A 26,510-nucleotide genomic window follows, 5' to 3' on the forward strand; every position below is an offset into this window, starting at 1 on the left:
TTTTAGTGTGATGCAGGAAAATGAATATGGAAGGCGGAAGGATTCTTGGTAGCTTGGCTTGTGTGTTGAGGATGGATGAAATGTATGAACTGCGTGTCGATCGAGGATGAAGTTATTTATTTTTAGTCTTTTAAATCATGTTTTTTTTCTGCATTTAGTTTTGTAAATAATTTTCTTTAGTTCAAGATTATGTTTTATGTTTTAAACAATGGGTACCCATGCCATATTTTCTATTATTATGTATTTGATACAATATTTCAAGATTTAATAAAGTTAGTTATATTATTTCTTATGTATCTTTCCCAAAATAGTAGTTATGTATAGTAGATCTAATGGTCCAAGGTCTTAGAAATAGTTGGGTCATTACAAATGATCACATATCCCTTACAAGTTTTGGAATACAAACACTTGTCTCCATTGTTATGTCTAAACCCATTAGACACGATGGCTTGATCAAATTTCTCATGCCATTGCTTAGGAGCTTGTTTTAATCCATATAAGGATTTTACAAGTCTACAAACTTTATGTTCATATTTTGGTAGGACAAACCCTTTAGGTTGTTCCATATAGACCTCCTCATTGAGGTCACCATTAAGAAATTCCGTTTTGACATCCATTTGATGAACATACAAGTTGTGTATAAAAGCTAAAGCGAACAAAATTCTTATAGAAGTTGTCCTTTGCAACAGGCGCATAAGTATCAAAATAATCGATACCCTCTTTTTGCCTAAACCCTTTAGCTACTAATCTAGTTTTAAAGGTTTGGATAATGCCGTCAATGTGGTATTTTCTCCTAAATACCCACTTACACCCAATTGGCTTAGACCCCGGTGGGAGGTCTACCAATTCCCAAGTGTTATTGGAAAGAATGGAATCCATCTCATCATTGATGGCTGCTTTCCAAAATGCATTATCTCTCGATTGCATAGCTTCTCTATAAGTCTTAGGATCATCCTCAATGAGAAGTACAATAGTAATTTTCCTAATAACTTCCTCTCTATTTCCTTCTACCATATAGAATGAAATTCGTTGAGAATCTATCTCATCCACTACTAGACTTTTATGATTTTTAAGCCTTTGACTTCTTCTAGGTTCAAAGGGTTGCTTTACATCCTTTTGAGAATTCTCCTCTTGAGAATCAACTTTGGATGTAGAAGCTTGAGAATTGTTCTCATATAACAAACTCTCCTTTAGAGATGGTGAAGCTTGAGAATTGTTGTCACATAACATATTCTCAAAAAATTCAACTTCTCTAGATTTAATCACAATATTAGACTTTAAGTCTAATAGCCTATAAGCTTTACTATTGTTGGCATAACCAACAAAAGCACAAATTATGTCTCTTGAACCTAACTTGGTTCTATTAGGTTCGTTTTTCTTGCAATATGCAAGACACCCCCACACTTTGAAGTACCCTATGTTGGGTTTTCTTCCTTTCCATAACTCATATGGAGATATCTCATTTTTCTTCATCGGTATTCAATTAAGAATGTGACAAGCAGTTAAAAGCGCTTCACCCCATAAGTTGAAGTTCAACTTAGAAAACACCAACATAGAATTTATCATCTCTAGATAAGTCCTATTTTTCCTTTCGACAACACCATTGTGTTGTGGTGTATAAGGTGCAGTGCACTCATGAATTATACCATTTTCTTCACAAAATGTATTGAATTCATTAGAGAAGTACTCTCCTCCTCTATCACTTCTTAGCACCTTAATCTTTTTATTTAGTTGATTTTCAACTTCTAATTTATACAATTTAAAAGCATCAAAAGTTTCATCTTTATGCTTTAAAAGAAACACATAGGTATATCTACTAAAATCATCTATAAAAGTAAGAAAATACCTTTTACAACCTCTAGTTAAAACACCATTTAATTCACAAAGATCACTATAGATTAAATCTAGTAAATTAGATAATCTTTCTACACTAGGAAATGGTTTCTTAATCATTTCTGCCTTAACACATGTTTCACATTTACCATGGTTTTTAATATTCCATGCAATCATACCACATTTTACTACTCTTTTCATGGTTGAAAAACCTATATGCGATAGTCTAAGATGCCACAAAAATAAAGAATCATACTCAACAATATAGGCGGAATTAGCGTTTTTATTGATAACATTGAAAGTTACATCATTGGTGCACAATTTAACCATTCCCTCACAAGAGTACCCTTTTCCCAAAAATACATTTGATTTGGTAAGTATAAGTTTACCGGACTCAAAAACGGCTCTAATGTCGGGCTTGCCAAGAAAATCACCACTTACCAAGTTTCTACTCATTTCAGGAACATAAAGTACATTCACTAATGTAACTTTCTTGCCGGGGGTGAAAAAGACTTCAATGGTACCTTTGCCAAGTACCTTAGATTTGCCCTCATTGCCCATTTGAATCTTATGGTTTCCCTTTGACTCTTCAAAGGTCTTGAACAATGATTTGTCATAGGTGACATGGACGGTGGCACATGTATCATACCACCATCCTTTCACCTTGCCTTGGACCGCATTCACCTCACTAAGGGTAGCAACTATGTTTTCCTCTTGAGTTGCGTTCACCTTTGGTCCTTGTTGGTCTTTTCTATGCCTACACTTTCTAGCATAGTGACCATTTTTCCCACACACAAAGCAAGGACCTTTTTCGTCCTTAAACTTGTTTGGGTTGGTTTTTGGACCCAAAGGTTTCTCGTTACCCTTTTTCCCTTTGTTTTTGGGATGTTTTGGTTGTGACACCGCATTTGCTTTGGAAGTCTCTCCATTAGACCCCTCCACAAGTTTATCTCTACATATCGATTCCTCTTCGAATCGAATATGCTTTTGGATTTCCTCCAAAGAATAATCCTCATTTTTATGAAGGATTCTTTTCCTATAGCTCTTCCAAGTTGGTGGTAATTTAGCCACTATAGCACCAACTTGAAAGGCATCGGGAAGCTCAATCTTTAAAACTTTCAGTTTGTTAACAATTATTTGCAATTCATGAATTTGAGGAAGAATAGGTTTATCACCAAAAAATTTGAAATTGAAGTATTGAGATATCAAAAACTTTTTGGTACCTTCCTCTTCCACCTTGAACTTTTTCTCAAGTGCATCTCATATCTCCTTTGCCGATTTGGTCTCGGTGTAGAGGTCATAGAGCCTATTGGATAGGGCGTTGAGGATATGACCCCTACAAAGGAGATTGTCCTCCTCCCTCTTCCTTCTTTTCTCTACCTCCTCGGGAGTGTCCTTGTCGGATGGCGTTGGGAGAGGTTCTAGAATGGATTCTAGAATGTAGGCGATTTTGAGAGTGGTCAAAAGGAATCTCACCTTGTCTTGCCACCTAGTGAAATTGGACCCATCAAACCTATCCAACCTCACTAGGTCTTGATTCATGATTTTGATGGTCTCACCTTCCATTAAAACAAACAAAAAATAAGCTTTTGAATGTTAGGAAAATATGTATTGCCTCAATGGAAATGGTAAGAAAATACAACTCTATGCAATATATAACAAATAAATAATGATTGATTAAAAGGAGTGTTACAACTCTATAACTGAAAATACAAATAAAAGGAGAAGGAGATGTAAGATGATAGAAATAGAAAGTACAACTCTATTACAAAAGATACAAATAAACTATAAGTGTTTGAACAAAGGAAATAAAAGGATTACAACTCTTAAACAAAAGTACAAGTAAATAGAACAAGAAGAAAAAGAAGAAAAGCAATAGAAGAAAATAAGAACAAGAACAAAAACAATAAACTCTCACTCACATAACCAAAGTGAAGAGTGTTGGGGATCACCAACTTGAACAAGATTTGAAACCTTTGTCCAAAAGCTTATTTCCCCCTAACTCAAGAACTAAGGGATCTCTCACAGATATTGGAAATGCTTTCTGGAATTATCAAGCCTCAAGGTGTTTCTAGCCAATTGCTCTAATGGATAGAAATGTTGTGTCTTTCAAGTGAGCTATAGGCTCCTATTTATAGAGTTTAGAGACACCCTTTGAATTTCAAATTCCACCAACCCCCATGGCTGTTACCAATGTTTAATTAGATTAATATGGAATTAAAAATGAGATTTGGCAGTTATTTGGGTTTTTGGAATCGTTCAACACTTTTGGAAAAAACTGAAAAAATGGCCTGAAATGCACTTGTGGCCGCGACCACTGCTTTCTGTCCCCCAGGCCGCGGCCACCATCATTCAGTGGCCACGGCCACAGCCCAGTTTCAGCACTTGAAAATGTATTGTTTTTCCAAACAGTTCCAAATCCTCCCAAATGATTTTGTAACCCCCAAAACACATTATTGGGGTTAAAATCATATCTCTAACAGCCATTTCTCAAATGGCTTTATGATATTCATCTCAATATTGTGTAACACCAAATTTACACAATAAATGGTAATATTTGGAAGTTACAAATTTGTAACACCAAATATGTTACATTATTTGGATATGTCTCATATATCTAAATATTGTAATTCTCTATTATATGTTACAATATGTGACACTCTTTGTCACATTTATTTAATCTAACACATTATATTATAATATAATATAATATAATATTACATTATATTATAAAATAATATAACACTATATATTTCTCACTATTAGAGTACATTGGCAATGTTCTTACTCTGGTGTGCTATAAATCCGGATGTTAGGAATGTAGAGAAGCAGATTCCACACCTTGCCATCAACATTTGATGCTTGTCTGATTCCACCTTCAATAAAAAAAATGAAAAAAAGGGACGAAAATGTTTCTTTCAAAACATATTTCATGTGGTATACAATTTTTATGTTTTTTTTATTAATTTATATTTTTTAATGATCTCCACATGCTGATCATTTATAACTATCTCAGGAGTCAATCGTTGACACTCTAACTATCTATGTCACTGTGCATTGCATGGGATTTTTTGGGGAAGGATGAAATTCATGTCAAAAATATTAGAAAATACAAATGCATGTACTATGATGTAAAGGAGTGCTATGATTCACTGAAGTACATCCTTAAGTTTCTCGTTGTGAGAGATTTGGAAAAGAGGTAGACAAATTATTGCAAAACTTTATGTTGTTTTGTATGCATACATACTTGAATATTTAAATGATGTCATTCTTACCATGTAGATACATTATTTCCTCTTTCTTTTCCTGATAGAACATTCAAATGCTGGCTTCTCACTTATTGTTTCTGCTTCTATGATGATCCTTGTGTTGCATTCTAGGGTCACATCTGAAATAATAAATGAAGTTGAAGAAAGCCTTAAAAGATCAAGTTTTCTTGAGGACTTTAGAATGATTGAGCTTCCAAATTTGCGAGATAAATTTGTTGAGTTGCTTGAACTTCTGGTAAGCCTGCATATTTCTGGCTTCTCCTTGATTTTTTAGAGTAAGGAGTCCGTAGTCTGAGTCCAAACCTTACTAACTTATGGTATTAAATGTTTCAAGGGTGAGGGAAATGGATATCTTGCTGGTAAAGTAGTGAAAGTTCTACAGGACATGTTTGAAATTATAATCAATGATATGATGGTTGATTCTTTAGGTTGGATGCTTTCGGACTTACCATTCTTTTGGAAGATCAGTAGTTAACATGTTTTATATACTAATACTACCATACTTCATGTTCAAACCACACAGAGCAGGTGATGAAACTTGTAACATTCATTTAAACATATAATTACATTTGTAAACTGTTGTGATTTTCAATCATGATTTGGTGCTTGTCTTTTCATTTTGTTCATTTATAGCTTTTGATACTCATTCCATCGAATTGATGATTATGAAACTTTAAGTAATTGCTAGTGCTCTCACATCTAGATTTTTAAACCTTTACAACTTATGAACTTATTGAATTAAAAAAAAACATATCCTTACACAATTAGTAAGCTATTAGCTGGCTTAGGATGATAATAATAATTTCTGCTTGATTAATTTCATATCTGACAGGTTACAGCTAAGTTCCTATGTGTATATTGTACCAGAATCTTACTTATTTCGTCCTAATAATGCAATGCTTACAATACAAGAAGCAGTTGGTTCCACAGTTGCATGGCCTTCTAAAAAAGTTATTCCAAGAGGTACATTTTCATACTCAAAAAAGAACCAATGTCTTATAATTTAGTGTTTGGTTTCTTTGTTTCATTTGGTGTAGTTGTGAATTCATTATTTTGTATGTGGTGTCCTCTCTTGGAAATAATTTCCATAGCATTTTTCTTGAAGTAATTTGTGATGCTAGATAATAACAATAAAATATTTCTTTGTTTATTTTGCAGATGTGACAAGCGAAATAGAAAAGGATACTTAATTTTGAAGGCTTTGTGTTAGGCAGCTGTAGAATATTTTGTGCTGAAAGTAGTAACTTTTCAATATGTTGAATATTTAAGACTACTTGAATACTTAAAGAAAATTTTGTTGTTGATGACAGTGTTGAATGTTTTAAACTAATTTGTGGATTGTTAATACAATGTTGAATGTTTTTACTTTTTGTTATTTGAAAATCAAGTTCATTTGATGATGCTAGTATATATTAGAAAGCTAATTTTAATTATATAAATAAAAAATAAAAATATAATAGAATAAATTAGTGTATATAAATGAATATATAATGAGAATTTAAACTTATCTAAATATTAAAATAATACGAAAAATGTGTTATAATATCTATTACAATAACACTTTTTATAAGTAAAGAATTTTGTTATGCAAATTTCATTATATAACACAAAAAATGTGTATACTAAAGTGTAGTATAACACAAATTTATAAATATTTAAATGTGTTATATAATCGACTATAAATAATATAATTAAACACTTATCTATTTATTAAAATAACACAGAAAGTGTGTTATCGTTGACAGTATAATAACACATCTATATAACAATGATAAAGTGTTATGTAAAGTACCCTGACCTACGATAACATAGTCAGTCTTAACACGTCAAAAAGTGTTATGGTATGTTTTGATAACACATTTTTGGTCTTATTAAAAGCATTTTTTCTTGTAGTGGATGCTACAACAAAGTGCAATAATTTCAGCTCCAAGATAAATTCTTTGCACATTTTTCACTAAGCTTTCCAAGCATCCTTTCATTTTTCCTTCAAAAGTAGATGTCACATTTTAGATCATAATCTCATTATTTTCCCACAAGATTGATTTTTAATTAAAATAACATACATAAACAAAATTAAAAGATGAAATGACTAAAACCACACAATAACAACACAAACACTCTATTTCACTTAGATTTTTAAGTTAAAAATCTCAATTAATAACTCTAAAATATAAAGTTATCAGTACCTTTATCCGTCTTCTTCGTAATATTTTTCATCGTATTCACTCCCTTCTTCGAAGTGCTGGGAGTCATTAAGCAGGGGTCCATTATAGGGCATATCCTCCGGTTGGTCTTGAGGAAGTTGATGGTCTTGCAATGGTTCTCCATTGTCTTGTTATTTCTGCTGTTGAGCGGGATCAAACACAGTGGGTCTGGTATTCACCATCTTCGTAGATGACAAAGATTGGTTCAAGTTTTCTTCTTGCTCTCAATGAAAGCACCAATATGTTTATCGAATTTTTTGGAAACTATAAATATATTAAGAAATCAGAGCTAGTAAGAAAGGAATGAAGTAAACAAGGCCAAAGAATTTACATAGTTGGAGCGTTAATGAGTCTTAGTCCAAGAGTTAGTTGTATTAAGCTTTAGAGAGTTTAACAATGGAGGTTTCCAGCAAGTTCAGCAATGTTTTTGCATGCATGAAAAGGTTGGGTCAGAACCCTGCTATAGTGCACTAATGACCCTATTTATAGATGGCCATGTAGTTTGGGCCAGACTAATCTGGTCCCAATAAAGATATATCACAATTACCCTCCAATGGAGCTACAGTAAAAATGGAGAATGTGATTACAAAGTGTTTAATCTTGGCCCACTAGGCTGGCTTAAGCGTGGTTCAGCATTACATCCTTCCCCTTGTACATTGGTACGGACATGTGCACATGAACCGTCAGGGAATTCTGGGGACAGGATCTGTTAGAGTATTGGCAGTACCGATCCCAAGGAACATTTTACGTTCCTTGCGTATCCTTTTTGTAGGTTAGTTAAGGAGACCAACTGCCGGATATCTCGGGGACATGTCATCCGGATGATGTGGTCTTGTTCTACCAAGACATATGTTTTGGGTTCATTTACCAAGGCGGACATCAGTTACTGATGACAGATTGAAGGGTGTGTCCTGGTAGCGAGGTGAAGTGTGAGGATGGACCTGGAAACTCCATCTGGATCCCACATGGTGGGATCCGACCCTTGGACTGGGATGTCCACAATAATGACCATCATCCCGGAGGATGGGGGTTATGGGCACTCATGAAGTTGGTACGGGCCTTCTTCTCGGGTTCGGGTTCTCATAATACTTGGACTATTGGCCAGTTATCTGACCTAGGATGGTTTTGGGCCTTTAGACCTCTGGTTGCTCAATGTTCATTGGGCTCTGGTTGGGCCCTAGCCTCTCCCGAGGGTTCTTGAAGCCCACTTGAAAATGCCACGTGTTCTTGGTAGAAATATGGACAATAGGCACAACTCAAGCTGAAAGAGTGTCATTTTCTACTTCACAGAGGTTCAGTTAGAGTCAAGATATTGCGACATAACCGAACCTTGAGATACTAGGTCGAGACTCGGATAATAATTCTGATCGAAGTGATATGATGCAGTTGGAGCTTGGGGAAGATACTTGACTAAAGACATGCGTAATCAGATCTAGGATTCTTTCTTCCTGATAAAAGATACGTGTGTATTTTATTGTAATGGATACATGCTAAGTGCAGAATATTACAATCACAGGAAATTACCCAAAATGCTCATTCTCAATTATAAATATGAACAGAGTAAACTATTAAATGGGATGAATGCTTGATGTATCGAAACTCTGGAGAAATAATCTAATATTATTCTCTCTAAGAAAACTCAGAAATAACATTGACTCATGGACAAAGTGAAATTTTAACCACTAGACCACATAATTTTTTTTGTGCTTGTAATCCTTATTTACGTACAATTTCGGTTGAGCCTAATACTCATTATATTTGAAGTTGACGAAAAACCGGGTGAATAATTGTTAAGCTCCATTGGGGAATTATATTTACTCTATTGCTAGTATAACATTATTGTTTCCATAAGGTAATGGTTTTTATTTGGGAGTTAAATATTCTGGTTCTAGAAGATACAATTCGTGACAATAAGAATAATATAACTATCCTTCCTCTCCAACAACTCTCACGTAGTCTATATCTAGCCCCCGTGATAGATTTTATCAAGGTGATATTTTTTTATTGTTGAATATAAATAGAATGATTATTGAATCTATTTTAAAATAAAAACATAGCATTGATGTGTTTGGTTACTAGGAAAACAATGTCTTAGTCATATTGAAAAATATTTTACAGATAAATTTTTTGTACTGTTTGTGAAGCACTAAGAACTAATTTAATATTAGTAATAATAGAAGATCAAGGTGCTGAAGATGAAATTCTGATTGCTATGGAGGAGGTTTTCACAGATTCAGTTGCTGAATTTCTTGAGATCGGGGAATGCCACACAACTGAAGCTCCTGTTGTGTATACTGGCGATATGTACTCTGGTTCAAAATTGTTTGAGGAGGCTGCTGATGAGTGGGATTTTCAGCATTTAGCCAAGGACAAATGGTCCCAATTTCGAGAGTCGATTGCTCACCAAGGTGGAGCTCGTCTGACTTATGCGAAACCAATGGTCCGAGAAGGGAAACTGATTGCTTAGGTGGATGTGGAGGAGATAGAAATGGAAGTTTCTTTTAGGAATTCAGCAATGGTATGTATCATCCTTGGAGACAATCCCCCATTTGCAGTGTTTGAAGGCTTTATTAAAAGATTATGGGGAAAACTGGGTATTGAAAGGATAGCTTGAATGAATGCAGGCTATACTATTGTGAAGTTTCGGGATGAAGCCATGCGAGATATGGTTTTGGAAGATGGGGTAGTGCATTTTGATAGGAAGCCAGTTATACTGAGACCTTGGTCGATTGATTTAGACACTATGAGGTTAGTGAAATTTGTTCCTGTTTGGGTTAGACTACCTAGTCTTGGGCTGCAATACTGGGCAGTTAAGTGTTTGAGTGCTCTTATTAGTACCATTGGCAAACCTATGCTGGTTGATAATGTTACTAAGGATAGGTCAATGGTGAAGTTTGCAAGGGTGTTAGTGGATGTGGAGATTTCAGATAATTTGCCTAAAACTATTAGTTTCCTTAATGAGAGAGGTCAATTGGTGGAACAGATTCTTGAATACGAATGGTTGCCTACTCAATGTTCATTCTGTAAAGTTTTGGGCCATACTGCTACTAATTGTAAACGAGACCAGAGAGTAGTTTGGAGGAAAAAAGAGGTCATGAAAGGACCTATGAACTCCGAAGAAGTTATAGTTCTGACCTCAGCTGAGCCAACTACTGATTCATTTCCAAAGGAAAATGCTGGAGTTACAACCATAGTTGACACACAGAAAATCGTTCCAATGGAGGTCTGTAGTAATAAAATAGGGCAGGATTCGAATTGGATTACACCTAAACGTCTCGGGGGAGTTAAACAAAATGCTCCTGCTACTTAGACTATGATGATGAATACATATAGTGTTTTACAAGATCGTCTAGTGGAGGTAACAAATATGGGACTGTCTTCTACCAATATTTTCAATGTAGGGTTGCAACATACTTAGTTGGAATGTTAGGGGCCTGAATAAAAGGAATAAACAGAGGTCCCTTCTTTATTTTTGCCGATTAAATAAGGTTGGTTTAGGAGCTTTTCTTGAAACCAAACTTAGGGGTAATAAGGTTGAGGAGATGATGAAGAATGTCTTTGTAGGTTGGGATTGTTATAATGGCCAAGCTATTGAAGATAGAATTTTACTGGTTTGGCAGTCTGGTTTAGTGTTTGTTACTGTTCTTCAGGAAAGTGCGCAGTTTGTTCACTGTCGAGTGAAGATATTGGGCAAAGCTCAGGAATTTTGTTTGACATTTGTTTATGGGAGGAATACGATAGAGGAAAGAAAAGATTTATGGCAGGCTTTGGCTTTGCTGGTGTTCCCTGTGCAGCCTTGGCTTCTGGCTGGTGACTTTAATGCTGCATTTGATTATGATGATCGAATTGGACGACGTGTGATTACTGATTTGGAAATGGAAGATGCTCAGCAATGGAGGGCTCTTTGTATGGCAGATGAGTTGCGCTCAGTTGGCTCCCATTACACTTGGTCTAATAAGTAAGAGGTTGGGGCCAGAATCTTCTCCAAATTGGACAGGGTGTTCAAAAATGAAGCTTGGGTGGATATTTTTCCTAATTATGAAGTCTTAACTAATTGGGATGTCCTATCTGATCATTGCTATTGCATCATTAAATCCTTGAATGCTACTGTTTCAGGGATTAAACCTTTTAGATTCTATAACATGTGGGCTGAGCATGTTGAATTCAGAGATACTGTGATGAATAGCTGGTCCAAGCCTTTACAAGCTCATGGTTTAGTGCGAATTCTGAGGAAATTGGATAGGCTCAAACATATTCTTCATAAGTTCAATAAATTGGCAGTTGGTGATGTCACTCACAATTACTCAGTAGCTAAAGATCAATATCAACAAGCTCGGTTTAATCTTCAACATAACCCTCATTCAGCTGAGCTCCAACATGCTAAACAGTCTGCTTGTATGGATTTTACTTGTCAATCCAGAATTTATGAAAGTTTTCTTAGGCAAAGAAGTAAGATCACTTGACTTCGGTTTGGAGATGAAAATACTGCCTATTTTCACGCCTGTCTTAAGCAGAGGAAAGCTGCAAATCGGATCACTTCTTTTATGGATGATCAAGGTTAGCTAAATGATAAGTTTTAGGATGTTGTTGCTCATTTCATTAACCATTTTAGAAGTTTCATGGGCAGTCCTAGTTCGGCCTCCTCTCCAGTTCTGAAAGCATGTTTTATTCATGGTGGAACCTTGAGCCTGGATCAACAACTGGGTTTACTAAAACCGTTTACCAAGAAGGATGTGAAGTTAGCTTTATTCACTATTAACTCTATTAAAAACCCTGGTCCTGATGGATTTGGTTCGGGCTTCTTCAAAGTTATGTGGAAAGATTTAGGGGATGAAATTACTGATGCAATATAGGGTTTTTTTATGAAGGAGATCTTCCTGCTGATATAAATAATACTACCCTCTCGCTTATTCCTAAAGTAGAGACTCCCGCTGTGGATTTTAGACCGATTGCTTGTTGTAATACGCTTTACAAGTGTATTTCAAAAATGCTTTGCATGAGGTTGGCTAGGGTGCTGCCGCTGTTAATAAATCAAAATCAAGGAGCTTTTGTCAAAAATCGTTCTTTGGCTCACAACGTTCTCATTTTCCAGGATCTAATTAAAGGCTACACTAGGAAAAATATTTCCCCTCAGTGTGTGATGAAGATTGATCTTAGCAAGGCTTATGACAAAATTGATTAAATTTTCTTGGAGGATCTTCTGAAAGCTTACTGTTTTCCTAGCAGATTCATACATTGGATTATGGTGTGTTTGAAGGGAACTTCCTACTCGCTTATGATGAATGGCAGGGTGCAAGGGAAGTTTATTGGGAGAAAAGGGCTAAGACAAGGGGATCCTATCTCTCCGTTACTGTTTGTGCTAGTCATGAAATACATCACAAGACTTCTTATTCAAGCCTCTCACAACAAGGATTTCATATTTCATCCCCATTGTAAACAGATGAAACTACTTAGTCTTTGTTTTGTGGATGACCTTGTGATCTTTTGCAAAGGGTCTCTTCAGTCGGTCCAAATCCTCCAAGATGAATTGACAAAGTTTAGTCAAGCTTCTAGTCTGTCAGCTAATATGACAAAATCTCATATCTATTTTGGTGGTTTGAAAGCTGAGGATAAGAAGAGCATTTTGGAGAGTTTTCACATTGAGGAGGGTTCATTTCCTTTAAAGTATCTTGGTGTCTCTCTCTGTCCTACTAAATGGAAGGCTGGTGACTGTGGGCTAATAATTAAAAAGATTAATCTTCGGCTTCATACGTGGTCTAGTCGTCACCTTTCTTTTGTTGTTCAAGCTCAACTCATTCACTCTGTGTTGTTAGGCATCCGGTTTTATTTGATGGGCATTTTCCTTCCCCAAAGTGTTACTCTTGAGATTGACCGGCTGTGTAGGAACTTTTTATGGGGTAAGAAAGGAAATAGAAGCAAAATGCACTTTACAACTTGGGACCAAGTTTGCTTACCAAAAAGCTTGGGAGGTATTGGGTTTAAGGAAGGTTCTCAATGGAATAAAGTCTTGTTAGCTAAGTATGTTTGGGCGCTTTCTTCCAAGCAAGACCTGCTTTGGGTTAAGTAGATTGATGACCTTTACCCCAAAGGTCAGAATTTTGGGGAGTACAATCTAAAGGTTGATGTGAGCTGGTATTGGAGGAAGTTGCTTAAACTAAAATCTTTTTTGTCTATTGATGATTTAGAGGCTTCGGTCACCAACAGGAAACTCAATCTGAGTTTATTGTATAACCATTTGCAGAAGCAGGAAAAGGTTAACTATGCTAACGTTTTTTGGTGTAATCTTTCTATTCCGAAACACAAATTTATATTGTGGCAATCAGTCCAAGGTCATTTGCTTACTCGGGACAAGCTTGTGCATTGCCATGTTCGAATTGACTCTAACTTGTGCCCTGTTTGTGAGTTAGAGTTGGAGACTTATGCCCATTTATTCTTTGATTGTGTTTATTCTCAACAAATTCTGCACAGGGTTGAGGATTGGTTGGGAGTAGCCATTTGGCCTTCCAAGTTCGCTGATTGACTCACTTGGCTGGGAGACCTAAAGGGCTAGTGCAAAGAATTGATGCAGCTGCTCTTGCTGCGTCAGTCTACTTCATTTGGCTGAATTGTAACTCTTGTATCTTTAATTGTTCTGCTTTTTCTGTTCCTAGAGTTGATCATTTGATTAAGTCTTGCTTGAAGGCTAGAATGTTTAGCCTTGCTAGGAAGAATCTTGTGAAAAAAGAGAAAGCTATGTTTGATTTTATTTGACAGTTGTAATCTGTTTTGTTTTTTAGAGCTCTTTGTGAGCTTGTGTTTGTAATAGTTGTTGTGGTTCAATATATTTTTTCCCTTAAATAAAAAAAAATAGAGGATCAAGGTAGAAAAAAAAAAAAGAAATCTTTAACATAGAAAACCAAAATACGAAATATTATAATTCTAATAACATACAAATAATTTAGAGTTGCATTTATATTACATATATTTAATTCCAAATAAATTAACTATAGTATAGCATATTCAACGAGCTTCTACCATAGTACAAGTGACATCATTCACTGAGTTATGTCCTTCACTAGTTGATAGACCTGTATGTGAACTTGAAGTATACATAGTGTAACTTCTTTTACATACAAATGCAGGTTGTTTTGGATTAACAAGTTTTGCCTCATTACTCAACATTAAAACAACTTCTGACATGGTCGGTCGATCAATGGCATACTCTTGTACGCATAACAGCCCGATTGTAATGCATCTCAATATTGTGCCACCAAATATTTCATCTATGGATGAGTCCATTATTTCCAAGGCCCTGCCTTCTTTCCACAAATCCCAAACCTATAGTTACAATGATTTAGATCTTAATTATGTAATCATATATACCGAAAACCACATGAATAAGCAGCTATAAACAACTTTTATAAATAATACAAATTATTTTTAACTTACATGCTCAATCAAATTGGAGTCTAATTTCTTATCGTAGGAGCCAGTATTCTTTTTGCCAATAATTATCTCTAGCACCATAACTCCAAAATTGTATACATCTGACTTTATTGAAAATCGTCCTTCCATAGCATACTCTGGCGACATATAACCACTGTAATAGTGCTTAGAATCACATGAATAGTTTATTGTCTTTTTATTTTGTTTATATAAGTATAATAAATTAGTGAGATAAAATAATTTCAGATCAAGGATACTTACTATGTTCCAACCACTCGATTGGTGTTTACTTCAATTTCATCTCCTCCAAATATTCTAGCCATGCCAAAATCTGAAATTTTGGGATTCAAATTTGCATCTAGAAGAACATTGCTGGCTTTTAAATCTCTATGGATGATTCTCAATCTTGAATCGTGATGAAGATACATCATCCCTCGAGCAACACCAGAAATGATGTCAAATCGTTTTCTCCAATCTAGTAGTTTCCTTTTCTCTTCATCTGTCCAATAATGAATAATATTAATTTAAAAGCTCAATAAAAACATCATTTCATCACTTTACTCTTACGATAATGAATTAAATTCCTTAAAAAATCTGTTTGGTAGAAGAAAAAAAAAACAAGGCTAACGAGGATTATAAGACAAACTATACTTATACTTTTTTGTTTTTTGACAAACTAGAATTTTACTTTTTGCCACTAAGCCATCATCATAACCTATTGCAAGTTGCAACATGTAAAATATTAATTCATAAATTGAATTCTCTCGTGGTCCTAATTTCAACACTAAACAAAGCACACATGCATCATTAGAAAACAAACATACCAAAAATGAAAACGTCCAAGCTTTTGTTTGGCAAGTATTCATAGATTAACATCTTCTCTACTCCTTGAACGCAACAACCTAGAATCCTGACAAGATTCCTATGTTGGAGTTTTGAAATTAGCAACACTTCATTCTTAAACTCCTCAATTCCTTGGCCAGAGGTTTTTGATAGTCTTTTCACTGCTATTACCTTTCCATCGTCAAACACACCCTAAAATAATATATTTGTTAGTATTTTATTCATGTATCATTTTACAAAATAACATACCATACCAGGAACATACCATACCAGTTTATAATTACCTTATAAACGGGGCCAAAACCACCTTCTCCAAGTTTGTTATTAATGGAAAAATTGTCAGTGGCTGCAGCTATAGTATTCAGATCAAAGAGTGGCAACTCTGAATTTGTACTATCATCAAACTCATTTTTTCCAGAAATATCATTCAAAAAGATATTTTGACTTGTATAAAAATACTTGCTCCGTTGCTCTTTCACTGTCATTAAATAATAAATGACACAAAATATTAATTCACTTCTTTTTTTTTCTTTCTGAATCAGCCAAATTGTACAAGTTGAATATCTAAATGTATATTCATTTTGCATTGATACGTTTCCTATATTTCTCTCTCTGTCATTTGCCAAATAAAGTTTCATAATACCAAATTACCAATACTAGCACCATTTCTTATGAAAACTATATCACCTATCAATTTGATATACTAAAATAATGAATATTTCAATGGACTTTGTATGAAAGTAGCAACTTATTGAATCAAAATATCAGTAATTCCTTCCCCATTTTTTATTTTTTTTTCATAATCAAAATCTCTACCATATATATCTTTCACAATTTTCTTGTAATGTTTTGACTAAGAACCCAATAAGTGATCCTATAATTATGGTGTTTATTTTCTCTTAGTTACTTGAGAACTCTAAGAGCTCATATTTTTTATTATTAATAAAACGAAATAATTAGTCTTTAGCATTTCCAGTACAATGCAAGGTGTTAGAGACAGATAGGAATTTGTTATGATTCCGTTAGTTGTTAAGTTGTTAGTTACAGTAGTTTTTTTAATTCAGTTTTCATACTCTGTATATAAACTCTGTAACTTAATTCATTCAATAAGATTATCACATTTTTCCAAATTTGTTCTTTGAGTCTTGATATGGTATCAGAGCTTTCTCGTCTTCAACAATGGTGAACTCTTCGAATACTACTTCTGGTGATTCGTCCTTGCCAACCAATGCTACAGTTTCACAAAATCAAACCATAACTTTGTTACCAAAAACATCTCCTGTTACCTTTTCTCATTCTCTTTCTGTTCGTCTTGATTAACACAATTACCTTCCATGGAAGAGCAAATTTTTTCATGCAATCAAAGGTAGTAGACTCTTGAAGCACCTTGATGAAACTCTCACTCCACCGAAGTATCTCACTGTGGCAAATCGTGAGGCTAATCAAGTGAGTCTAGAATTTGAAGACTGGGATCAGCAAAATAGTATTCATGTTACCTGTCTTCTCTCGTCGATGTCGGAGAAAAGCCTCACTAGGATGGTTGGATCTGAGACCACTGCTAAGATCTAGATAGCTCTCCGTGAACACTACACAGCTCAAAATCAAGCCAAGAATGGGCAATTCAAACGCTTCTGCGCAATACTCGGATGACTGGAAATCTTGATGATTGTCTTTTGAAGATCGAGAGGATTGTTGATACCTTGGCCTCCATTAGTCATGTGTTCACTGCTCAAGATCATATTGAAGCCATCTTCAATGGCTTATCCAAGGATTATGAAGTGTTCATCACTTCTATCAACACAAGAACAGAAGCTTACACCGTGGCTGAGATTGAAGCACTTCTTATGTCACAAGAGGTTCGAATAGAGAAAGGCATAAAAGATTTGGAAATCAATAGTGGTTGTGAAGCTAATATTTCTTAGTCGAAGGCTTCAATGGATTCTCGAGGTAGTGCTTCCACAAATGGTCCTGTTTCCAACGGTCACTTTGGACCTCCTGCACCTGCTTATGCTCGTGGAGTCTATTCTCCTTACAACACCTATGGTACATGATATGGAGAACCTAGCTTTGGACAGCCTGTCTTAGGACCACCACCTCATCACCAAGGATATGGACAAACCAGCTCATCTTTTGGGGTATGGACCACCTAACTTTTTAGGATGCTTCATGTGGCTCAAGCTCTACACCAAGTCGAGGTCAACATGGTCCATTTAGGGGAGGCTATACTGCTGCACGTGGTCACTTTACAGCTTGGGGACGAAAGCCACAATGCTAGTTATGTCATAAAGTGGGCCACACGGTCAAACAATGTTTTTATAGGTTTGACAAGTTTTTTTCAGGTCCTAAAAGTTTTCAAAATTTCAATGCTAGTGCCAATATTGTTGAAATGCAAGCTTTTTATGCTTCTCCTGAGAGTGTGGTCGACTCCCCTTGGTATCCGGACTTTGGTGCTACCAATCACCTTACTCTTAAGGCATCAAATTTGAGCTATAGCACTAACTATAATGGGCAGCAAAAAATTCATACGGGAAATGGTACAGGTTTGCATATTCAAAACATTGGCCAAACTTTCATTTCCTCTCATTATCACTCTCAGCAACTTGTCATAAATAATTTCCTGCATGTGCCTACTATTACCAAAAAATTTCTTAGTGTCTCTCAATTTGCTAATGACAACAATGTTTTCTTTGAATTCCATCTTACCTATTGTTGTGTTAAGGATCACGTTAGTCGGAGGACCTTATTGGTTGGGAGGCTTGACAAAGGACTCTACAAGTTTGAAACCATTCAACTAGGACGTGTAGCTCATCAAAATACTAAGCCTAAGTCGCTTGAAGTTCCTAAGTATAGAGTCAATCATGTAAAGAATAAAGCATGTTATAGTCATGACTTGTTCATTTCTAAGTCTGATTTTTCCTTGTGGCATAATAGACTTGGCCACCCTACTGCCCGAGTTGTAAAAGCTGCTATATCTTCTTGTAATATAAAACTTAGCAATAAAACTCAGTCAGACTTATGTGCAACCACTACAACAAAATAGGCATTTAATGGCTATATGGGGGAGACATTGTAGACATTTAATGTCTCCCCCTAGGGGAGACGTTGTTGCAGGAGCCATCTAAAGTGGCCATATGACGTCTCCCATGGGGAGACTTTGTAGACTTCCAGGAGACGTTAGATGTGACACGTCTCCCCGGGGGAGACGTTAGATGTCTGGCACGTCTTCCAAGGGGAGACGTCAGATGCTCTTACAAGTCTAATATTTTATAAATAAATAATTTTATATTCATATTTTTCAATTAACGTCTCCCACCACTTTTAATGACTTACCTTGGTAGCCATCAACAATAACTTTTAATGACTTACACCATTAGACTTTAAATATCCCTGAATACTTTTAATGACTTACACCATTGGTGTAAGTCATTATAGAGAGTCATTAAAAGTGAAAATTGTTGTAGTGAACATGTTGTCTTGGTAAGCATAACAAATTACCATTTCCCAACTCTACTACTGTATATATTGAACCATTGTAGCTTTTACATTCTGATTTGTGTGGTCCTGCCCCTATTCATTCATCTAGTGGGTATAAGTATTACATAAGTTTCATTGATGCCTTTTCTAAGCACACTTCGATCTATTTGCTTAGAACCAAACTTGAGGCTTTACCCACGTTCACTAGCTTCAAAGCACAAGTTGAACTTCAACTAGGCTATAAAATCAAAGCTATCCAAACAGATTGGGGGTGAATATCAAGCTTTCACACGTTTAATTCAGTCAACAAGTATCATTCATTAAGTCTCATGTCCTCATACTCATGAGCAAAATGGTGTTGCAAAACTCAAACACTGTCACATAGTTGAGAGTGCTCTCACTTTGCTTGCTTAAGCATCTTTACCACTCAAATATTGGGATGAAGCCTGTCGTACAACTGTGTTTCTCATCAATAGGATGCCTATTCCTCAAATTCACTCTCTGTCCCCTCTTGAGGTTTTGTTCAACGCTAAACCTGATTATACTATGTTGAGAGTGTTTGGTTGCTTGTGTTATTCTAACCTTCAACCCTACAATAGAGTCAAGCTTCAATACAAATCGGTTCCTTGTGTTTTTCTTGGGTATAGCTTGTCTCATAAAGGATATAAGTGCCTTTCTAAGGATGGCAGATTATATATATTCAGGGATGTCCTTTTTGATGAGTTTGTTTTTCCATTTTCACATGTTGCTCACACGTCCACCATACCTCCTAAATCTGAGTGATTTAACACACCAGGTACTCCTCCCACTTGTCTTTTCTAATCCCACCCAGAGTCGGTCCTCACTCTCTATTCCTACTATAAGTCCTCCTCATGCACCTCAACTCAGCTCACACTCTGAGTCAGTTTCCATTCCTCATGAAAATCAAGAATCTGGCCTAATTGTTTTATCTTATAATGCACAATCTATTATGCTTGTTGTTACTAATGCTTCTACTGCAGTTGTTAGTACTCATCCTATGTAGATAAGAGGTAAAGTTGGAATTCTAAAGCCTAAAGTTATCATGGCTTCTATTGAACCTTCTTGTGCTAAGGATGCCTTGAAAAACCCACATTGGACAGCTGCTATGGAAACTGAGTTCATGCTCTCAAGCAGAACGACACATGGTCACTAGTTGATTTGCCACCAAATTGAGCTCCCATTGGTTGTAAATGGGTGTTTCGAGTCATAGAAAATCTAGAGGGAATAATATCCAAGTATAAAGTGAGGCTTGTGGCAAAAGGATTTCATCAACAAGTTGGTTTTGACTTTAATGAGACTTTTAGCCCTGTGGTGAAACTAGTTACTATCCGAGTAGTTCTCACCATTGCTGTGACAAAAGGGTGGAAGATAAGGCAACTTGATGTTAACAATGTCTTCCTCAATGGTGATTTGCAAAAGGAAATTTACATGGCCCAACCCCTTGGTTTTGCTGACTCTACATTTCCCCATAAGGTGTGCAAGCTCCACAAAGCCTTGTATGGTCTTAAACAAGCTCCAATAGCTTGATTTGACAAGCTATCTGCTGCACTAACCAGGTTTGGGTTTGTTTCTGCAAAAGCTGATCATTCTTTGTTCATCAAACACACCTCTACATGTTGCATCCATGTCTTGGTTTATGTTGATGTTATTTTGGTCACAGGCAGCAATGATCAGCTTGTTTCCTCTTTAATCACTGATCTGAGTACTCTCTTTTCCTTAAAAGATCTTGTATTGTGGATTAGTTTCTTGGTATCCAAATATTTCATATGTCTAATGGTATCTTGCTATATCAACAAAAATACTTGCAAGATCTTCTTTGTAAAGCTCAGATGCAGGGAGTTAAGACTTAAAATACACCAATGAATGGTGGGCTTCGATTGTCTGACTATGGTAGTGACCCGGTTCTTGATGCTACTTTGTACAGATCTATTGTTGGGGGTTTGCAGTATGCTACCATCACGCGGCCTGATATTTCCTTTAGTGCCAATAAGGTTTGTCACTTTATGCACCCTCCTCTCCAATCTCATTGGGTTGTTGTCAAGAGGATCCTTAGATACTTAGTTGGTTCCTTAGATTGTGGCTTGTGTCTTAAAAGGGCTCCTAGTCTTCACTTAAATGCCTTTTGTGATGTTGATTGAGCTTCAGACCTTAATGACCACTGCTCTACTATTGGTTTCTGTGTTTATTTCGGTGGAAATCTTGTCTCTTGGAAGTCCAAAAAGCAGACCGCCATATCTTGGTCATCCACTAAAGCTGAATTTCAAAGCCTTGCAAGTGTGGCCACTGATAAAATCACTTGGATTCAGTCTTTACTCACTCGGCTATAGGTTAGGAATATTGATGTTCCTTCCATTTTGTATGAAAATCTGAGTTCGGTTATGATGGCTTCTAATCCTGTTCTTCATGCGCGTACTAAACACATAGAGATTGATCACTATTTTTGTAACGTCCCAAATTACCTAATAAGGCTTAAGACATTGATTAGGGGGCCAGGATGGTGATTTATGGAAATTATGTGCTTATGTGGTATATATGTGTGTAAATATATGATTATATGAGTTATATCACAATATGACTAGATATGCATGTTTAGGTGTATTCAATATGATCGTGGGCTCATTTCTTATTAGAAGGTCAATTTTAGTAATTTTGGTCCGCTGAGGGCATAATTGTATATATGTACATATACGTGATATATGTGAGAGACCACATTATTATGTGGGTTTATTTGGGTTACTCGACACAAGATGATCTCAGGGGGCAAGTTAGCAGGAAAGTTACAACGGGACCTAATACCCAACTCGGGGTGAATCAAGGGTATTTTGGGTAACTGGTACATGACCGGGTTATTGGGTAACATGAATAAATATTCGGGGATATATTTTGAGTTAGGGAGATTAGAGGGAATATCGGGGATTTTGACCAATTTTCCCTTGGGGACGTTTTTGGTACCTGAGTCTAGGGTTTAGCTTAAGTTACTTGAACCTTAAGAAAACATATAACACAAAACACTCAGCTCTGTCTTGTCTCTCCCAACCGACTCTCTCTCTTTCTCCCTCTCTCTCACTCGACCTTGGTGTGAAATTCTTGAGAAAACTAAGGAATTGAAGGCTTGAGTTAGGATTTGGGATTTGTTGCAGCTATGAGATCATTAAACATAGATGAGGGTATCGCTAGGGGCTCAGAAGCGGGATCGTGCTCGAGGGTCGTTCTTATTATTACGTTGTACTTGGACCTGAGGTAAGAACAATGCACACAATACGTGATGTGTTTGGGGCTTGGCCCGATTTTTGATTATAATTATGAATAGGGCTCGACCCATGGGAATGAACGTGGTTTAGGTTATGCCTGAATGTTTTATGTCTGGATAATTTCTTAATGAATACTTGCCTTGTTGGCATAGGTAGTGCTTGGCCCCATTAAGGAACATAGTTATAACTGTGTTAGTGTTTGATTCGTTAAGATATCATGATTTATATGTATGCATACTTGTATTGTCTGAGGTATGTTTATTTTTATCCGTACTTGATTATCTGGTTATCTGAATGTCTGATTAAAGTCTTGATTTATTAGTTAAGGGCGGTAATAGTGCACCGCGCACTGGTCGAGAGGCTTAGGCCCAATCAGGAACGTACTATTACGTTGGTCGACCCAATGGTCGTTGGAAAACATAGTGCTTGGCTAGCTCTATGGCTAGTTATTCAAAGCTAAAGGCAAGGGCCCTAGGTGACTCTATGGTCACATAGCTAGGGCATATGGCCTCGAGTTGACTCTATGGTCAATTATTCAGGGCAACGGGCCCCAAAATGATCCAATGATCATTTATTTGTAATTGTATGCATTCATGAGTAGGTTATTACTGCTAGGCATCCTAGATAAGTATTTGGAATCAATATTTACTGTTCATGCACATGCTTAAGTTTTCTTGCTGAGCCTTGGCTCACGGGTGCTATGTGATGCAGGTAAGGGAAAAAGAAAGTTTGATCAGCCATGAGTTGGAGAGCTTCACTGGCTGCGTGTACATATTCTCCTGCTCGTCCACTATGACCGAGGATATCTCAGAGGAACTAGGGTCGTGTCCCTTATTTTTCCGCTTAGGCCGACTCATTGTACTTTTGACTTTTATATATACCCTTTTAAAGATTTTTTTTGGTAATATTTTGGGATCCTATGTATATATTAAACTTTTGAATAAAAAGTTAACAGTTCATTTGACCAAAATTTCTAACCCTAACCCTTAACATTTACCTTAGTTACACGTTTATGACAAAATGACTTGATTAGCAAGTCTGACACTATTTAAAGTACATAGTGTGACAATCCTGGATTAGGAGGACGTTACAATTTTGTTCGGGACAAGGTGCTTCAGCGGCAAATTTCGGTACAACATGTACCTGTTGAGCAACAACTAGCTGACTGCCTCACCAAGTCTATTTCTAGCTCTCGGTTCCCCTTTCTCAGAGACAAACTAAGTGTTGTATCTCTTACCTCACTTAGTTTGAGGGGGGCTATTAGAGACAATGATGAATTTGTTATGATTCAGTTAGTTGTTAAGCTGTTAGTTACAATTTTGTTACAGTAGGTTGTTAGAGTAGTTTTGTTGGTTCAGTTTTCATATACAAACCCTGTAACTTAATTCATTCAATAAGATTATCATATTTTTCCAAATCTATTCTTTGAGTCTTGATAAAAGGTATTACTTAATTATAGCTATTCAAAATTATAATGCCTAATATAAATTCAATTTTTCTAAAACCGGAATAAAATAAAATTTGATAAGTGAAATCACATACAAATTATCACTTAAATGTATATTTCAATGTATGTGTGTATATATAATGATTAAGTAATTGGTCATTCCAAACTAATGATTCACTATATTGGTCTTGATGATTAAGCTTAGGATATTTTAGGATATTTCAATGTATGTGAGTATATAATATAATATGTGTGATGATTTAAGCCTTCAAAGATATATGTAAAAGAAATGATGACTAAAGTAAGAAGGTAGATAATAAAATAGAAATCAAAATAAGGAGAGAGAGGTACCTTTGTTTTTTCTCTTTCGCCACCAATATATAAAAAATAGAAAGAGAATTAGTATTGCAAAAGAACTCAACGCAATTCCCAGCTTCCCAATTTTGCTTATAGAATTCTTTTTTGACTTCTTCAAATATTGAGCTGCAATTTATTATTATATACATAAATGAACAAATGTTATGTTACTTAGCACTTGATAATAATTACATGGTGTATCATGTATACAAATTAAGTAACATTAAGGTGTTGCTTGATTTAATGTAATAAAATTAGAATAAAATTTAATAAGATGAAAAAATATATATGATAAATTCCATGAATCTTTCTTCTTGAAAAAAAATAATCATTTTGCTTAAATAATAATTATAAAAAAATTGAGGGAATATCAATAGCAATCCAATATTATACAGAGATTTTTTTTTTTCAAATATTAATAACTGTTATGTTTGTTGTATTTTTACTTTGTTTTTCTCTCTAGAAGTTTTTTTTTTTTCAAATAATAAAGTGTTGGGTTTTGAAAAATCCAGTTTTTTATTTAAAAAATATTTATAAGCAAGAAAATATATCAAATAGCACTTTATCTATACCAGAACATTAAAAATGTAAAAATATATATCATTTTTTTTTACAAAAATCATAAAAAAAAACTTTCTATAAAATTGTAATACGACAATAAATTATATTAAAACAAAAAATAAAATAAAATTAATGGAATTAATTTTTCTCAAACCAACTTGAATTAAATAATACCTAGAGTAATGGAATCAACTCGCACATAAAAATCTTGGCCTGAATTAGAATAAGTCCTTGCGTCCACCAAATCACCGTGCCATGTCAAGCACCCAATCGGACCATCACTCACAGTTGCACTAGAGTAAGCCACACACGTACAATTCCTGAAGCACTCTTCTTCACACGATTTCAAACTCATACTCATATTCACATGAACCTTCGATGTGTCTGGTACCTTCACACCTACAAACTTCACAAACCCTTCCCCGTCCCCACACATGCGATTCAGCTCTGGCTTCCTCACACAACCACCTGACCCATCTCTTAGTAACCAGTCCTTGGGCGACTTTGGCTCAAACCCGGGTAGACAGGAGCACTCGAACCCATCCTTGTTGACAGGGTCACATAACCCATTAGGCCCACAGAACTCGTACGTATCACACGTCTCGGTCGGCGCCGAATAAAACTTCAGCCATCGTTGCTCTTTATCCAGCCACGTGGATCTGTAAAGGGTTCCTAATTCATCAACCACAAGCCTCGTGAGAATCGAGTCGTTGTGGAGACGATATATGTAGGAGACTTCGTCTTGATTGTGTACGAAGCTGACATTGAATATGAACTTTACCGCCATTTGGGGTATTCCGCTCCACCGAGTGCCGGTCCAAGATCCAGCCCGCCAATGTGGAGCCTTACCCTCGTTCAAGAAAAATTGCGGATACCCATTTCGATCGAACAAAACTGAGTATTTACCAGTTCCTGGATCGTCCAAGGACTTCCAAGATGTAAGAATGCTGTCTAACCCAGTGAGTCGATTCCACCCAAATTTCATGGAAGGGAGTGCGGTATCTGTTGGGTGATGAAAGCTCTGCCATAAAGGACGACTCTGTCCAGTGTTATTGTGAAGTAAAACGAGATTTCCCACATCTAAAAGCTTAGCCATGGAATTATTTGCTAAAGGGACCGAAACATTGACTGACCAAAAAGAAGAGCTTCCATTTTTACCAAAGAGAGTTAGCCCATGACTATCGACGGCCAAAAATCCGGTTTTATCACTTAGAGGATTGTCTCTATTAGCTACCCAAACGATGGTTCGTTCGGGAATTTGGTGGTACCACATTCCGACATAGCGGTTGCGGGAATTTCCCAGGCTAAAGAATCCAAGTACGAATTTATTTTGGGTAGAGATCAAAATGTCGCCATCTTTGAGAGGTTGATTTGGAGTAATGGTGTAGAGGGAAAGGCAAGAAGAGAAGGGTAGGAGAATCAGAAATAATATAGTGAAACATGAAGTCACAGAAATCTCCATGGTTTCAACTTTCAACGTAGTTACGTATGAATTGACTGAGTTAGCCAACTACGAGTGCAGCTCAGGTTAAAGAAAGAGATCGAAGTTCATTTTTATCAAAATGCCAAGTAATAGTGATATGGATTGAGGATGGAGATATACGTATGAAAAATATAAGGTATATAATACTTAATAAACGCAATAAATATAATATTTATTTCTATTAAATTAAAAATACATAAATATTATAATTATAAATAATATAATATAAATAATAATATTATAATTATAAATAACACAATATAAATAATAATATTATAATTATAAATAACTATAATATAAATAGCAATTATAATTAATTTAGACAATAATTATAAAGAACAA

The 26,510-nt window shown here is 35.7% G+C and overlaps 2 protein-coding genes and 2 long non-coding RNA genes across 4 annotated transcripts; 2 read left to right on the forward strand and 2 right to left on the reverse strand.

Annotated features, from left to right (window-relative positions):
* The first annotated feature begins 9,920 nt into the window (after positions 1-9,920).
* On the forward strand, positions 9,921-11,268 carry LOC133824008 (uncharacterized). Its single transcript, XM_062256869.1, has 2 exons — positions 9,921-10,529; positions 10,708-11,268. The coding sequence occupies exons 1-2, from the start codon at positions 9,921-9,923 to the stop codon at positions 11,266-11,268; spliced, it is 1,170 nt and encodes a 389-aa protein (XP_062112853.1).
* A 2,926-nt stretch (positions 11,269-14,194) lies between these two features.
* Positions 14,195-26,274, reverse strand: LOC133822574 (G-type lectin S-receptor-like serine/threonine-protein kinase At1g11410). The gene is made up of 7 exons (XM_062254953.1): positions 24,860-26,274; positions 24,119-24,250; positions 15,859-16,052; positions 15,556-15,766; positions 14,993-15,230; positions 14,735-14,885; positions 14,195-14,623 (listed from the first exon to the last, which is right to left on the reverse strand). The coding sequence occupies exons 1-7, from the start codon at positions 26,145-26,147 to the stop codon at positions 14,306-14,308; spliced, it is 2,532 nt and encodes an 843-aa protein (XP_062110937.1). The 5' UTR covers positions 26,148-26,274; the 3' UTR covers positions 14,195-14,305.
* LOC133822576 (uncharacterized) lies at positions 16,652-17,677 on the reverse strand. Its single transcript, XR_009887940.1, has 2 exons — positions 17,071-17,677; positions 16,652-16,994 (listed from the first exon to the last, which is right to left on the reverse strand). It is a non-coding gene; the product is annotated as an uncharacterized LOC133822576 (long non-coding RNA).
* On the forward strand, positions 17,977-18,597 carry LOC133822577 (uncharacterized). Its single transcript, XR_009887941.1, has 2 exons — positions 17,977-18,114; positions 18,294-18,597. It is a non-coding gene; the product is annotated as an uncharacterized LOC133822577 (long non-coding RNA).
* Positions 26,275-26,510: the final 236 nt, after the last annotated feature.

The sequence above is a fragment of the Humulus lupulus genome, chromosome 3, assembly GCF_963169125.1.
Source record: "Humulus lupulus chromosome 3, drHumLupu1.1, whole genome shotgun sequence".
Lineage (NCBI taxonomy): Eukaryota > Viridiplantae > Streptophyta > Magnoliopsida > Rosales > Cannabaceae > Humulus > Humulus lupulus.